At 42.0% G+C, this 17,679-nt stretch overlaps 2 protein-coding genes across 2 annotated transcripts in view; one reads left to right on the top strand and one right to left on the bottom strand.

Moving 5' to 3' along the window:
- Window positions 1-17,679, top strand: part of LOC139386818 (alpha/beta hydrolase domain-containing protein 17A-like) — a 37,481-nt gene that overhangs the window by 9,086 nt on the left and 10,716 nt on the right. The gene's annotated exons all lie outside the window — the stretch shown is intronic.
- Window positions 926-17,063, bottom strand: LOC139386819 (GRAM domain-containing protein 2B-like). Its single transcript, XM_071132643.1, has 12 exons — window positions 17,021-17,063; window positions 14,209-14,358; window positions 14,036-14,093; window positions 13,649-13,721; window positions 13,195-13,298; window positions 11,478-11,567; window positions 9,529-9,600; window positions 7,504-7,584; window positions 7,178-7,259; window positions 6,730-6,829; window positions 1,743-1,853; window positions 926-1,320 (listed from the first exon to the last, which is right to left on the bottom strand). Exons 1-12 carry the CDS (start codon window positions 17,059-17,061, stop codon window positions 1,302-1,304), a joined length of 981 nt encoding a protein of 326 aa, XP_070988744.1. The 5' UTR covers window positions 17,062-17,063; the 3' UTR covers window positions 926-1,301.

Genomic DNA, 17,679 nt, shown 5'->3' with positions numbered 1-17,679 from the left:
AGTGATTGTCATGAATTTTGGGTTGACAATTAGACTATAGTTGCTGTCAAAATAGGATTCCAGAAAATCCATATTCGTTTTTTTTTGTTCCAGAGATGAATTACATGTTTTATGTGCACTAACTAAAATCATAGGCTAATTAATTTGTGGTTCAACACCTGAGGAAGTGGAAACTCAAAACGCATTAATTAGATCAAACTCTAAATATATTACCCACCACCGGAGGCTAGTGAGGGGAGGATGGCTCATAAAGATGGCTGGAATGCCGTAAATGGAATGGTATCAAGCACTTTGAAACAACAATGTTTTTGATGTGTTTGATACCATTCCATTAACTCCATTGTAGCCATTACTATGAGCCGTCTTCCACAATTAAGGTGCCACCAGCCGCCTGTGATACCCAATGCTAGTAGCCATGTATTCATCCAACCGTAAATGTAATGTCCTAAAAAACATACAGTTGTAGGCTACAACCCATGAGGCCTATGCTGGTGCATGTTTTGAGCACACTCCACTCCATATCTCAAAGCCATATAAAATGTCTTGATTGTAAAATAGTTGCTAATGAGAGTTGAGAAATAAAGATTATACCGACAGAAAGCTGAAACCCTCTTCTCTTCGACAGGGACAATTGGATGAAGCTTCCAAAGCTGTGTTTTTTTCCCGCAATTTCATTTTGAAATGTTATATGATCAGAATAAATGTTTCTCTCGAGTGTGTGGAAGGAGAGGAGAGTGGCTCGCTCACCACAGCAGTAGGCCCCAGCGAGGGCATAGGGAAGACACTTTCATTACAGGAATCATGAGGATAAGGCACTTCACTGTTTGACAAAATCATTTATTTAGCTGTCCCAAAATTCAGATGTTTTTCAGTGAAGTGACAATGTAGAATATGTTCTTTCTACGTTTACAGGCACCCTTTTCATTTTTTTTATGATCCATGATCTTGGCTGTCTAACTGATGACAGAGTTGAAGCAGGTCATCTTTGCTGATGCTGTGTTTGACTTTCAATGTGAGTTTGTGTGACCTCAGCCTAGCAGAAAACCGGACCGGTCCATCTTAATGTTTTGTATACTCCGGGCATATTAGCATAACAGAATTATTATTGTTTTTTTTTTTACAATTTCTATCTTAACAAACTCATAGACCGCTGGCCATGTCACCTTTTTCTATGTTTAAAAAAAATATATATAATAAAAAGTGTCCATTTTCAACCAGCCCACCCAACAAAAAAATGGTCCAGCATGTCTGGTATTTGCCAGAATATCCAAATAGCCAATCCTCCCTGGCTGTAGGTCTCGTCAGGCTGTTTCCTGTTCCCTGGAATGAGGATGGAGCAGTGAGAGGAGGAACCAAATCACTCTCTCAGATATTATCATGTATACTCATGCACAAGTTCGCTCGCACACACCTTTAATCATGAAAGTGAAGACTCAAATACTCACCATGGGTGTTCCCATTGATTATGTAATAGTGGAGTGATTTCTTGGAAAACAGGTCCTCTGGGCCCGTTTTTCTCCTAACCTCCTGTGACGACCTAACGTACTGTGACGACCTAACGTACTGTGATCTCTGCTGCTGATACGGTACCTCTGATGTCTGAGAACTCTCTCTCTGTCTACAAAACCGGTTTGATCTACCTTGAATGGTTTTTAAATGGTCAAAGTTTGTAGTTCCTTGAAATTCACATCAGAGCATAGTCATCTGTGGAAAACCACCCCATAGTGTGTGTGTGTACTCACTCTCTGAGGTGTATGGAGAGCTCCGGCAGGGCTCCTAGAGAACTCAGCTGCTCCTCCAGAGCTACGATCCGCAAACCGATGTACCCCGATGACAGTATTAGCAACACCGCCCTACACAGACACACACGTACACAAAAGAGGTGGTGGTTTTAATGTGAAAACAGTTTGATGGGTAAGATACAGTACTTCCTGATAGCTTGTAATCAGCTTGTGTTTTACTTTCACCTGTGTCACTCAGCACTCAGTATTACTCTGAACTGCTAAACCTCCCTGGGCGATCCATACCTGAGTGCACTCTCGTTGATGGCACCGATTGCTCAGTGCAGATCAATCATGAGGAACCAGGCATAAGTACTGTATGTCAATCAAGAACAGACAGCGGCAGGTAGCCTAGATGTTAAGAGCGTTGGGCCAGTAACCGAAAGGTAATCCTGGGCTTGCGAGGTTTTAAAAATGTGCCGTTCTGCCTTTTGAGCAAGGCAGTTAACCCCCAACAACTGCTCCCTGGGTGTTTTGGATGTGGATTATGGCAAGCCCCCGCACCTCTCTGATTCAGAGGGGTTGGGTTAAATGCAAGAAGAAACGTTTCGGTTGAATGTGCAACTAACTAGGTATCACCTTTCCCTTCCCTAATCTTTTACAGGAAACCTCCCTGGGCAATCCATATTTGTCAGGCTACAAGTTAGTTGTTCAAACAGAAGTCTGGGTAAATATGCAGACATAATTGTCACAGATATCGGTTATTTCAATCAAATGTATTTATAAACTTATTTTTATTTTTTTACTTAAACAGATGTCACAAAGTGCTATGACTATTTAACTGCTGTTATGACGTGTTTAGTTATGAGCCTCGGGTGTGTGTACTGATAACCTTTTCTTCTCCCTTGACATTAGTGTTATGAAAACATAATAATACTATAACAAGGGGAAGTGTTTATTTTCCTATTCTTTAACGTTTATATTGTTGAATAATGTTTCATCTGAAAGGCAATTTCTCCACAGTGCTATGGTTCTGTGTGTGGTGTATAATCTATCAGTGTAATGTGTGCAATTCAATATGACTTGATGAATCGCCTGAGGGGCAATTAGAAGGTATTGGCAAAGCACAAACAAACAATTTCATCTATCCTCCACAGTCCACAGGTAACTAATAAAAGAGCAAGCACAGGAGACTGTAGCAAGGAAAATCTATCTGGGTAAGAGCGAAGAACCCTTGAGAGGAACCAACACCTGGCTTTATGGGTAAAAGTTCAGTGTATTACAGCCTTGACCATCTCCTCATCTGTTCAGCAATTAACCCAGCTATAAACAGCCAATCAGGTAGCAGGGTCCATTCCTCAACGGCTCCGAGCCAATCCAGAAAGACAACGTACAGTGGGGCAAAAAAAGTATTTTGTCAGCCACCAATTGATGAAAATTACAGGCCTCTCTCATCTTTTTAAGTGGGAGAACTTGCACAATTTGTGGCTGACTAAATACTTTTTTGCCCCACTGTACCAGATAGACTGTTGGGAAGATACCTACACTTCCTGGAAAAAGACTTGTCTGTGATCCTGAATAACAGAATGATATGTGACTCTATTTAGATTTTCTTGGCCCATCCCCCCTCTTCGGAGAACAAAGATAAACTTTGTTTTTACAGCTTTTCTTTCATTTTACATACATGATATCGTTTTTTTTCTACTGCAGAAGTTACATAGCAAGAGTAAAGTAATTTGATATACATTACGTCTGGATAGATAGCACATTATACACTATATTGTTATAGAACATAAGCTTTTAAATCCACCCCTCAGGTATTCTGCCCATCCCACCTATCTCCCTAACCTCACCCCTCAGATACTTTCAGTCCATCCCACCTATCTCCCTAACCCCACCCCTCAGCTACCCTCAGTCCATCCCTCCTATCTTTTTAACCCCACCCCTCAGCTACTCTCAATCCATCCCACCATTCCTGAACTTAAAATACACTACATGACCAAAAGTATGTGGACACCTGCTCATCGAACATCTCATTCCAAGATCATGGGCATTAATATGGAGTTGGTCCCCCCTTTGTTGCTATAACAGCCTCCACTCTTCTTGGAAGGTTTTCACTAGAACAAGGGTTCTTTTTCAGCCTGGGCCCAAGCATGTGACTATATGTAAATAGGGGTAATGAAATATAATAATATAAATAGCATGTTTATTTTTTCCCATTAAAAACGTATCTGTCTAGGTTGGAACTGAGGCTGTTAAAATATATTTTCTTTCTGAATACACTGATTGATCACATCACAGATGTAGACCAGAAAACACACACACAGCCTCATTTCTTGATAATGCATCCCTAAGTAACAGTACAGATGAAAAATTAAAGCCCACTTGTATTTTAACAGCATTTGTTTCAACCTAGACTTGTTTTCACCAATAATTTCTACAGTAAGATGTACAGTAGGCCTGAATTTTTCATCTTCATATGTAGTTACTTAGTGTTTCACTATCAGTAGTTAGCTAGCTTGCTAAGATATGATATGCATATAACTGGTAGATTTGGATAGAAACACTCTAAAGTTTCAAAACTGTTAAAATAGTGTCTGTGAGTATAACAGAACTCATTTAGCAGGCGAAAACCTGAGAAAAATCCATTCAGGAAGTAGTTTCTTTTTTGGATTAATTTTATCTCTATTTCTGAGTTTTGTAACGCTTCTGCTTGACTGGTTACTGTTTGTAATAATTTGTCAACTGGGCTATGTTCTGGGCTAGGTTTGTTCTGGGCTAGGTATGCTTTCACCGAAAAGCATTTTATAAATATGACACTGTGGTTGGTTTAACAAGAAGTTAATCTTTAAACCTATGTAAAATATGTTTTGTTTTCTGAATTTTTATAATGGGCATTTCTGTAATTGAATTTGGCGCTCTGCAACCACACTGGATGTTGGCCAGATGGGACGCTAGCGTCCCACGTACCCTAGAAAGGTTAACTTCACAGTGGAAATGGGGTAATCATGGATTCATTCATTTGGTGAATCATGGATGACTTCATCATTTTTAACAAGTTTCTGTAAATTATTTTTGTTAGCGTTTCTATGTTGAAGATTAAAAATAATTTGGTGCATTTTTCACCATTTCCATCCAATTTTCTTTATTTTTGATTGTTCCCGATAAGTTCCTCCATTTCTTTCTGTTTTTCCTTTAACTTATTCTGTACCTATATGGTACTTTTCTATTGTTATCTATCTGTTCTGTTATTTCCGATATTTTCTTTGTTAATATGAACTCTTTTGACTGAAATTGTTTTCGTTTTAAGGATAAATATTGAATTGCATGACCTCTGAAGGCACATTTAAAAGGGTCCCATAGAATAAAGGGATCCGCTGTAACTATGTTACGCAGGAAAAAGTCAGTTATAAAATCCTTTGTTTTGGTTAAAAACAGCTTGTAATTCAGTAGGCTTTGATAATATTTCCAATATTTGGTTCTCCCGAGTGGCACAGGGGTCTAAGGCACTGCATCTCAGTTCAAGAGGCGTCACTACAGACACTGGTTCAAATCCAGGCTGTATCACAACCGGCCGTTATTGGGAGTCCCATAGGGTGGCGCACAATTGGCCCAGTGTAATCCGGGAATGGCCGGGGTAGGCCGTCATTGTAAATAAGAATTTGTTCTTAACTGACTTGTTAAATATTTTTTACATTTTTTTATAATATTCTCGCCCACGTGGAAATTCTGTAATCGGAATGTGGATGCCAATTATTTGATGATCTGACCACATTCTGCCCCCATCACATTCTTCCCCCTACCAGAGTGAAGGAAGCAAGAAAATAATCAAGACGACTAGCTTGATTAAGCCTCCTCCATGTATATCTCACTAGGTCTGGATTTTTAAGGCTCTATAGGGGCACTTAAAACGGTATTATAATCTCCCACCATAATAATGATTGTGAGCTCGATAGATATATGCCGTTTTAGATTCAAGACGAAAACTTGTGCAAGATTTTAGAAGCTGACAATAGATTTAAGATGTTTGTAGATTAACACACCCATTCTCACACGTGGCAGTATGTTTGAAGAGTAACACACCCATTCTCTCACGTGGCAGTATGTTTGAAGAGTAACACACCCATTCTAACACGTGGCAGTATGTTTGTAGATCAACACACCCATTCTCACACGTGGCAGTATGTTTGTAGAGTAACACACCCATTCTCACACGTGGCAGTATGTTTGTAGAGTAACACACCCATTCTCACACGTGGCAGTATGTTTGAAGAGTAACACACCCATTCTCACACGTGGCAGTATGTTTGTAGATCAACACACCCATTCTCACACGTGGCAGTATGTTTATAGATCAACACACCCATTCTCACACGTGGCAGTATGTTTGAAGAGTAACACACCCATTCTCACACGTGGCAGTATGTTTGTAGATCAACACACCCATTCTCACACGTGGCAGTATGTTTGTAGATCAACACACCCATTCTCACACGTGGCAGTATGTTTGTAGAGTAACACACCCATTCTCACACGTGGCAGTATGTTTGAAGAGTAACACACCCATTCTCACACGTGGCAGTATGTTTGTAGATTAACACACCCATTCTCACACGTGGCAGTATGTTTGTAGATCAACACACCCATTCTTACACGTGGCAGTATGTTTGAAGAGTAACACACCCATTCTCACACGTGGCAGTATGTTTGAAGAGTAACACACCCATTCTCACACGTGGCAGTATGTTTGAAGAGTAACACACCCATTCTCACACGTGGCAGTATGTTTGAAGAGTTACACACCCATTCTCACACGTGGCAGTATGTTTGAAGATTAACACACCCATTCTCACACGTGGCAGTATGTTTGTGAGAAAAGATGAAAGGTGATGCAAGGGCTTCAGCACCTATTGATCTTGTTACAGGGGAGGGGAATGGAGAGGAGAGAGATGGAGATCAGGAACAGATAGATGGAGAGGAGAGGAACAGAGAAGAGAGGAGTACTCACAGAAACAGACAGATGGATAGGAGGACATTGAGGTTGCACATATCTCTGATAAGTAGGAGGGTTTTAACCCTTTCAGCGACGATCCAAACCCACGAGTCAGCTGTTCAATAGAAAAAGAAGACAACAGGCCATTCAAACAATTTTTAAATGTTGGGTATGTCTGAGTATATGTGCATGTGCTTGTGAATGAGTGTGTGTGTGCGTGTCTGTATCTGTGTCTGCTTCAGTGTGTGTTTAACTACCTGAGTCTTCCTGCTCTGTGAATGTGAACTGATTATCCTGAGCTTTGCTGATGCTGCTTCTAGGAGTGGTGCTGTCCTTCCCAGGTTCGTTATGATTAATATTACATCATATTCATATATCTCTTGTATGTCGTCTGTTATGGCTCTCACCCCTCATTTATATTTCTCGTCTGTCTTAACAGTCTTTTTAAGATGTTCTCTCTTACCGCTGCTGGGCAGGTCAGAGTAGACGGCCTCTATAGGAAGGCTCCGCTCCACACTGTCCTCCCGGCTGGAATTGCTGGAGATCTGTCGGCAGGGAAGGTTTAAAACATGTCCTTATACAAACATCTCCTGGTCAGTATAAATGGTGTCTTGATTAATAACACAAAACAAGTGAATGTGTACTCTGGAATTTTCACAGTGAGTTATGAATAGTTACAAAGTGCACTTTCTTGGATGGCACTGATTGAAGAAAACAGGGCAGTGCAGGAAGCTACATGGTGGGAGGAAAAGGATAGGATGACATCGAGTTCATCAGTGAAATTCTTACTGTGTCCCGATCCACGCCATCAACGCCGTTCTCTCCTGAGAAGTGGGGACTGCTGTTGCCATTCTCCACCTGCTCCCCCAGCTGTTGTGGAAACCAGAGTCTGTAAAGCGGTTGAGCACGCTCCACTAAAAAATGCTCCTCCCTCACAGGAGAAACAAACTGCCGCTCGATATTCACTCCATTTATTAACTTCACAATTTAACCAACACCCATTTCTTTCTGTGACTAACTGAACCCAACACTTGGTTTTGAAGTATTGAAACTAAAATATAAAGTATTTGAATAAACATAAAAAGGGGAAATTTAAGAAGCGCTCATAATTAAAAATAGCCTATATGTAGTATTAAACAGCACAGGAACACGCTAAATAGGTCAGAATCCAGACATGTAGCCTAAAATAAATGGTTTAGGATATATTATTAGCCTATTATTTCAATGATTTCAAGGCTATAGCCTACAAAGAAATACATTGTGAAGCATTGAACATTAAGCGCTTAGCATTTAAACAACATTTTGTTGATCAAATTATTATAGTCTATAAATTGCGCATATAGGAAAGAATTACGATGAAATAAAAGCGAAACTAAAAGGCCTTACTAGGCATTTAAATCCACTTTTAGAAACACGAGTTTGGCCAGAGTGTGGTTTCAGGCTCATGCGATGGTGCCTGGAGAGCAGGCCAACAGTGGATGGGGATGCTCAACACCCTTCGGCCACTCTTTCCAGGTTGGGCAGGGATGCAGAGTTGTTTTTTATAGGAAGGCCTACAGGTTTTCAGGCAAAAATAATCCTCTCAAAACAGAGAGCTCCTTGAAAGAGGTAATATGTCAGGAATATTGGGCCAAAATCAATGATAGCCTATTGTATAGATAATAGAACAAAACAAGACACATCTGGGGTTCAAACTATAGAACCCAGTTCCTACATTTGAATATAAAAATGGATTTTATCAAACAAAACTGTGCTCCATTTTATCTGTGGAACCCTCAGGAGCCAGATTACTGAATGTAAGTACATTATTTACCTTCAGAGGTGAATGTATCAAACCAGTTGTCGTGATAAAAGCATGTTGTTGTTGTGCACTCTCCTCAAACAATAGCATGGTCTTTTTAAGTTCATAACTGTGCACTCTCCTCAAACAATAGCATGGTATTTTTAAGTTCATAACTGTGCACTCTCCTCAAACAATAGCACGGTATTTTTAAGTTCATAACTGTGCACTCTCCTCAAACAATAGCATGGTATTTTTAAGTTCATAACTGTGCACTCTCCTCAAACAATAGCATGGTATTTTTAAGTTCATAACTGTGCACTCTCCTCAAACAATAGAATGGTATTTTTAAGTTCATAACTGTACACTCTCCTCAAACAATAGCATGGTATTTTTAAGTTCATAACTGTGGACTCTCCTCAAACAATAGCATGGTCTTTTTAAGTTCATAACTGTACACTCTCCTCAAACAATAGCATGGTCTTTTTAAGTTCATAACTGTGCACTCTCCTCAAACAATAGCATGGTCTTTTTAAGTTCATAACTGTGCACTCTCCTCAAACAATAGCATGGTATTTTTAAGTTCATAACTGTGCACTCTCCTCAAACAATAGCATGGTCTTTTTAAGTTCATAACTGTGGACTCTCCTCAAACAATAGCATGGTATTTTTAAGTTCATAACTGTGCACTCTCCTCAAACAATAGCATGGTATTTTTAAGTTCATAACTGTACACTTTCCTCAAACAATAGCATGGTATTTTTAAGTTCATAACTGTGCACTCTCCTCAAACAATAGCATGGTATTTTTAAGTTCATAACTGTGCACTCTCCTCAAACAATAGCATGGTATTTTTAAGTTCATAACTGTGCACTCTCCTCAAACAATAGCATGGTATTTTTAAGTTCATAACTGTGCACTCTCCTCAAACAATAGCATGGTATTTTTAAGTTCATAACTGTGCACTCTCCTCAAACAATAGCATGGTATTTTTAAGAGAGAAAGGGAGACAGAGAGAGATCATTTGGGTATACCTGTGCTTGTGAACACACAGACTGCAGGATTTCATAACACACTCTCCGGTTCCGCAAAGACACAAACAAATACTGAAACAGAGGCAAAACAGAATGAGGGACTACACAACACACCACCACTCAGACACAGCACACCACCACACAGATACAACACACCACGACACAGACAAACCACCACAGACACACCACTACACAGACAAACCGCAACACAACACCACACAGACAAACCACAACACAGACACAACACACACCCACACAGATAAATCACCACACCGACACAACACACCAGCACACAACACACCACCCCACAAATACATCAACACACATACACACCACAACACAGACACACCACCACATAGACACAACACACAGACACACCACCACACCGACACCACACAGACACAACACATCCCACCAACACACAGACACAACACACCACCACACAGACACAAAACACCACCACACATACACAACACACCACCACACAGACACACCACACCACTACACAGACACACCACACCACTACACAGACACATCACCACACAGACACAACACACCACCACACATACACACCACTACACAGACACACCACACCACTACACAGACACACCACACCACTACACAGACACACCACCACACAGACACACCACACCACTACACAGACACATCACCACACATACACAACACACCACTACACAGACACACCACACCACTACACAGACACACCACACCACTACACAGACACATCACCACACAGACACAACACACCACCACACATACACAACACACCACCACAGACACACCACACCACTACACAGACACACCACACCACTACACAGACACACCACCACACAGACACACCACACCACTACACAGACACATCACCACACATACACAACACACCACTACACAGACACACCACACCACTACACAGACACACCACACCACTACACAGACACATCACCACACAGACACAACACACCACCACACATACACAACACACCACCACAGACACACCACACCACTACACAGACACATCACCACACATACACAACACACCACCACACAGACACAACACACCACCACACAGACGCAAAACACCACCATACCTACACACCACCACACAGACACACCACACCAGCACACAGACACAACACACCACCACACAGACACAACACCACACAGACACACCACACCAGCACACAGACACAACACACCACCACACAGACACAACACACCACACCACCACACAGACACAACACACTACCACACAGACACAACACACCACCACACAGACACACCACCACACAGACACAACACACCACCACACAGACAAATCAGCACACCGACACAACACACCACCACAGACACAACACACCACCACACCGACACAACACACCACCACACAGACAAATCAGCACACCGACACAACACACCAGCACACAACACACCACCCCACAAATACATCAACACACATACACACCACAACACAGACACACCACCACATAGACACAACACACAGACACACCACCACACCGACACCACACAGACACAACACATCCCACCACCACACAGACACAACACACCACCACCCAGACACAAAACACCACCACACATACACACCACCACACAGACACAACACACCACCACACAGACACAACACACCACCACCACAGACACAACACACCACCACACCACCACACAGACACACCACCACACAGACACAACACACCACCACACAGACACACCACCTCACAAACACAACACCACACAGACACACTACACTACCACACAGACACAATATACTACCACACAGTCACAGACACACCACCACACAGACACAACCACAACTACTGACACACCCATAGCTGCAGACACAGAGGCAGACACAGTCACAGACACATTCACTCGAACAAGAACAACAGGGCCGTTGTGGGTTTGTTTCTGACCTTGTTTCCATCCGTAGTACGGATGGAGAGCATAGACAGGGCTGAGTTCTGCTTCTTCACTTCCTTTACGCTGGACACATGGACCTCAACCTACAACAAGACACAGATACTACATCAACAACACATGGTACAGACCACAACAGACCATCTACTTCTACCTACTGTTTGTTGGCCAACTTGGCGTTGTCTACTCTACGGCTCTATTCAGTCTAGATGGCTGAAGCGTTACAGATTCCCCAATAGAAATCTGAAGTCATTTCCGATTGAGCCGACATATGCAGCGTTTACTGTGAATGCAGCTTGCGCTAATGTGGGAACGTTGCCTTTAAATTTCAATCACACTGTAAAGCTGAACTTCTGTGATACGGATTGAATAGGGTCCCTACTCTGCTCTACTCTGCTCTATTCTGCTCTACTCTACTCTACTCCATTCTGCTCTACTCTACTCTGCTCTACTCTACTCTACTCTACTCTACTCTACTCTACTCTACTCTACTCTACTCTACTCTACTCTACTCTGCTCTGCTTCTCTGCTCTTCTCTACTACGCTCTTCTCTAATCTGCTCTTCTCTAATCTTCTTGTACTCTGCTCTACTGTACTCTGCTCTACTGTACTCTGCTCTGCTCTACTCTATTCTGCTTTTCTCTGCTGTGCTCTACTCTACTCTGCTCTATTCTGCTCTACTCTACTCTTCTCTGCACTTCGCTTCTCTAATTTGCTCTTCTTTACTCTGCTCTGCTCTATTCTGCTTTTCTCTGCTGTGCTCTACTCTACTCTATTCTGCTCTGCACTTCTCTGCTCTGATCTTCTCTGCTCTACTTTATTCTACTCTACTCTATTCTGCTCTATTCTGCTCTGCTCTTCTCTACTATTCTCTTCTCTAATCTGCTTTTCTCTAATCTACTCTACTCTTCTTTACTCTGCTCTTCTCTGCTCTACTCCGCTCTACTCTATTCTGATCTTTTCTGCTCTACCCTTCTCTTCTTTAATCTGCTCTACTCTACTCTTCTCTAATGTGCTCTTCTCTGCTCTACTCTACTCTGCTCTGCTCTACTGTACTCTATTCTGCTCTTCTCTAATCTGCTCTTCTTTACTCTGCTCTGCTCTATTCTGCTTTTCTCTGCTGTGCTCTACTCTACTATATTCTGCTCTGCTCTTTGCTCTTCTATGCTCTGCTCTTCTCCACTATACTATTCTCTAATCTGCTCTTCTTTACTCTGCTCTGCTCTATTCTGCTTTTCTCTGCTGTGCTCTACTCTAATCTGATCTACTCTATTCTGCTCTGCTCTTCTCTACTATACTATGCTCTTCTCTAATCTGCTCTTCTCCAATCTACTCTACTCTACTCTGCTATGCTCTCATCTAATCTACTCTGCTCTACTGTGCTCTACTCTATTCTGCTCTACTCTTCTCTAATCTGCTCTTCTCTAATCTACTCTTCTCTTCTCTAATGTGCTCTGCTCTACTCTGCTCTTCTCTAATCTGCTCTATTCTGCTCTGCTCTATTCTGCTTTTCTCTGCTGTACTCTGCTGTGCTCTACTCTACACTGACTACTCTTTTCTGCTCTGCTCTTTTCTACTATGCTCTTCTCCACTCTGCTCTATTTTACTCTGCTCTATTCTGACTACTCTGCTCTGCTTTACTCTGACTACTCTGCTTTGCTTTTCTCTACTCTGCTCTATTCTACTCTATACTACTATATGTGAATCTCTTACCTTGGTGTCCTTGAGGAGTACGGAGGAGTAAAAACATACGTAGTTGACAGACACAAATAGCTTCCCATGATACAACACCTCCTTCTGCAGGGCACAGGTGAACACTGAAACACACAACCAGGACAGAGGACACACTCAACTGAGAGACACGTAGGTTTCTCCTTGAAACTTATCCTTTATCCCCAGAATAACCTGTGATATATTCAGCTGAGGGTACATTTAAATATTGTGCAGAGTGAGTGCTTAAGTTGAGTTGTTAGCAAGGAGCACAAAGCACATAATGTGGAATTAAATATAATGAATGTCCCAACACATTAAGTAATGATTGTGATGACTCCTTCATAGCTCTGTAATCGAGACATAAATCCACATGCAGCCCAGACAGTTTCAGGACCACGATGATGATGAAACCATAAATAAGTTCCAGACTCACCATGTACTGAGATCTACTCACCATGAGTTAGTTTCTCCTCTGTAGGAATGTCTCGGAAGAATTTGTGGAAGGTTTTGTTGTATTTCACAAAACTCTACAATAGAGAGAGAAAAGGATCTAACTCTCTGTTAATCAATCAACCAATTCATTAATCAATAAAGCATTCAATCAGGAGACATTTCCAAGCCAGAACCAAGAATCCAAACATATAGTGGAGAAGGAGTGCTAGGACCTCAAATCAAATGAAAGTTTATTGGTCGCGCATCGAGATTTGCAGATGTTATCGCAGGTGCAGCGAAATGCTCGTTGTTGGCCAGGAGCTAGAAACAGTGCAACTGTGTCTGTCAGCAGCATCTTGTCTAAAGCCCTCCTCCAGGTCGTTGTCCTGTATATTTCAGGTGTGCTTACATTTTTGGCAACGGCGCCATCAGGCGGGTGGAAGCTCTCCTCCTCTATGGTCTCTGACCTATGGATAGGGAGTGATTGAGAGCGGATCAATGGACTTGCATAGGCTTTGGTACTTTCCCCCAGTCCATGGCCTATTCTAGTCATTAAACTTGTTTTCAGAAGTAACCTTTGACCTGAGAGAGTTGCTCCTGTTCAGGCTGTGTCCCAGCTCCTGGATCTCCAGCTGGGCCTCCTCTAGACTCTTCCACTTCTCTTTGCTCTTCTTAGTGCGGCTGCCTCTCCTACGGCCCAGACTACCTCCTCCACCACCATTCTTCAGGGACCTGGAGGAACAGGACACTAAACCGTCACAGTGTTGCCCCTTGTGTCTGTAAACACTCTCTGTTTAGAGGTCATATTTACCTATATGTCATATTTATTTTGTAATAAACCTTATTGTGGTTTGCAGAATTTCCCATAGTGGGACAATAAAGTTGTGGATTGAATTTGTGGATTCAACCTCAACTGATTCACCTACCCATGGGCATAGTTTTTTTGTCTGCTGGTGAAAACTGCTGTTACATTAATGAAAACATTTTAAAAAATGTGCACCAAGAATCCAAAATATACCCATAGCTATGCACCTGATTGTTATCATTTTGATTCTAATCATTTCAAGTCAATTCTGACTTTCCAGGAAGCAACCTACACAACCATGTTACATAAGTTATTAGAGATGTGAGATATCTTGTTATTTACATTCTCAGCGGCTCCGGCTAACTTGATACCATCAGACAACCATAAGGAAGAATGGTTGCCAGAGCAGTTCTAGCTAGTAGTCATTATGATAGTCAACTACACCTTAGTGGCACTCAAATATATTTTTCACCTCATTTAACACCTCAATGATTTAACAAAAAGGACATCTCAATAGGTGGTCCAGGTCAGTCATGACAAAGTGTGTGTGTGTGTGTGTGGTGGTGGGGGGGGGCCTTTCCTCTTCTGTTCTCTATAGTTCGTCAGGCAAGGGGGAGGCCGATGACGTCACAACTTACCATCAGACCAACTCCTTGAATGCCCTTCTCCTTGCAGTTTGCAGTTGTGTGTAAAAAACACTGTTGTTCAAAACATGTTGTTTTTATACCCTTTAGTGTGTGTACTTTACTGTATTTATACTTGGGATATCACTTTTTAACTGGAAAAGTGAACGAAATCGCCCGAGGATGTCTTTAAGTGTTAAAAAGACGTGGCATCCAGGTCAAAGGAAGATTTGCAATTCAAATGATCAGAACATTTCACATGCAAAGTAGGTGTTATAGACTGAGTGTACAAAACATTAAGAACACCTTCCTAATATTGAGTTGGATTTAACAAGTGACATCAATAAGGCTGCATCACATCCAGCTGTAATTGGGAGTCCCATAGGGCGGCACACAATTGGCCCAGCGTTGACCGGGTTTGGCCGGGGTAGGCTGTCATTGTAAATAAACTGACCTGCCAAGTTAAATAAAGGTTAAATAAAAATACAATCAAATAAATAAGGGATTATAGGTGGTCAGTCTATGTCATGGGAAGAGCAGAGTTTTGTACACTCTATGCATTATGTTTAAGCGCCTGAGGATGGGAGAAAGCAAACCATGGACAGTAAACATGCATGTCCAGATGTAGGATCTTAATTTGAGACAGTTTCCTACATCAGGAAAAGAATCCTGTAGCAACAGGAAAAGTGAATTATTATGTGGACAATGGACATTTTTGTAGCGGTTGAAACATTTTTCGTAAGGGAAAATCAAGTAGGACATTTCAAAGTTTAGATTTAAAGACTTTATACTTGACTTAAAGACACATTTCATCCTTTTCAGGAAAGTCCTCATGCAACAGGGTGCTCAAATTAAGATCCTACATATGACAGGAAGTTGTGGCACCTTCATTGGGGAGAACTGGCTCGTTCTTATGACTGGAGCAGAATCGGTGGAATGGTAACACATAGGTCAAACACATGGTTTCCAGATATTTGATGCCATCCCGTGAAGTCTGTTCCAGCCTCCTGTGCAACATATAAATCTTTGTTTATTCTATTCCAGGATAACATCTTCATTATTGTTCCACTCCGTACGGACAATGTAGGCCTAACTAACGAAAGCTGTTACATTTACAGTTCAACAAGTCTAACTTTAATGTGAAAACCCAAATAAAATGCACAGAAACATCACAAAACAATCTTTATGCAACAAAGCTTTGAGTATATAGATATCTGCTGAAGGAAGCAGATTCACCTGCTCCCGATTAGACCAACCTGTTATTTCTGGGGCTGGACGAGGGTCCTGAGCGCTATGGCTGCAATGCATTTTGGGGAAGGAAAACAAACAAGTTCCCTTCCTTCCTTCTCTTCCTCAACTCTGGTGAGTCCTCCATTCAGACTAAACCATTAGTGAAATGGCAATAAAACAGCTGGAATGGCCTATGTGTGTGTTCTCATCTAGGTGGTATGCACTACTGTGCGTTTGAGGAATGTACAGTTCTCAATACTGTAATATCCTATTAGAAAATCCAAGATTCGGTTAAGGGACATTCCGACTTCCTCAACAGAAACAACAGTGATGGTCTCTACAGCTGGAGTTTAACTGAACCTGTACAGAATGAACAGTGATGGTCTCTACAGCTGGAGTTTAACTGAACTTGTACAGAACGAACAGTGATGGTCTCTACAGCTGGAGTTTAACTGAACCTGTACAGAACGAACAGCGATGGTCTCTACAGCTGGAGTTTAACTGAACCTGTACAGAACGAACAGTGATGGTCTCTACAGCTGGAGTTTAACTGAACCTGTACAGAACGAACAGTGATGGTCTCTACAGCTGGAGTTTAACTGAACCTGTACAGAACGAACAGTGATGGTCTCTACAGCTGGAGTTTAACTGAACTTGTCTAGAACTGTACAGAAACACCATATGTAATGCATAATAATAAAACACTTATTTTAAAGTTTGATTGGTTGATACTCACACTGAGCTGTCGAGGGAGAACCTCCGATGCTCCATGTTCATGGTCTGGATGGCCTCTCTACTCCACACGGTATTTGCACTGACTATGTAAACCGACTCTCAAACGTAGCAACTCTGTACTCCACTGTGTTGCAGTATACACCCAGCCTGTCCTTCTAGTCTCCTGGCTTTAGCCTACAGAGAGGCAGCTGATAGATGGCTAGAGGGAGAGGCAGCTTTCTCCTGTTACCAGCCAGCCTATTCTCTTCAAGCGTATTGCTGGTTTCACCTATCATCTTCTGGGGGGGCGGGAATACCATTTAAGTTTACCCAATCAGCTTCGGACTCCAGAGCCTCCTGTCGGTCCCACCTGTGACACACCTCTACTGCTCATGGTAACTGTGACTGCAGGTGTTGTGTACAATCCTACTCCCATCCACAAAATAGCGCACATGTAATGCATTAATCAAAACACAATTGCCAACACACTTCACACATGCACTGTACACACGCATACACAAGTCACGCACCTAAGCACGCAGGCACACACTCAAAGTGTACACAGAGTTCACCCGGCTTGTTTTCGCTGAATCATGATCACGAATGCTCAGGTGACAGTCACAGTCTGGTTCTCTCAGACCTGTTCAGACCTGTTCGCAAAAGCTCCCTGCGGAAGATATG

Source organism: Oncorhynchus clarkii, chromosome 28 (genome assembly GCF_045791955.1).
Source record: "Oncorhynchus clarkii lewisi isolate Uvic-CL-2024 chromosome 28, UVic_Ocla_1.0, whole genome shotgun sequence".
Lineage (NCBI taxonomy): Eukaryota > Metazoa > Chordata > Actinopteri > Salmoniformes > Salmonidae > Oncorhynchus > Oncorhynchus clarkii.
Note: the sequence above shows the minus strand (reverse complement) of the source record. Positions and strands in the feature narration are given on the sequence as shown.

Excerpts from the sequence above, each read along its gene's own strand:
- LOC139386819 (XM_071132643.1), bottom strand. The coding sequence starts at position 17,061 with ATGAACATGGAGCATCGGAGGTTCTCCCTCGACAGCTCAGT. Across the intron at positions 11,568-13,194 it reads TACTCCTCAAGGACACCAAG|GTTGAGGTCCATGTGTCCAG; the intron begins GTAAGAGATTCA and ends GTCTTGTTGTAG. Across the intron at positions 9,601-11,477 it reads GTACTACGGATGGAAACAAG|TATTTGTTTGTGTCTTTGCG; the intron begins GTCAGAAACAAA and ends CCTCTGTTTCAG.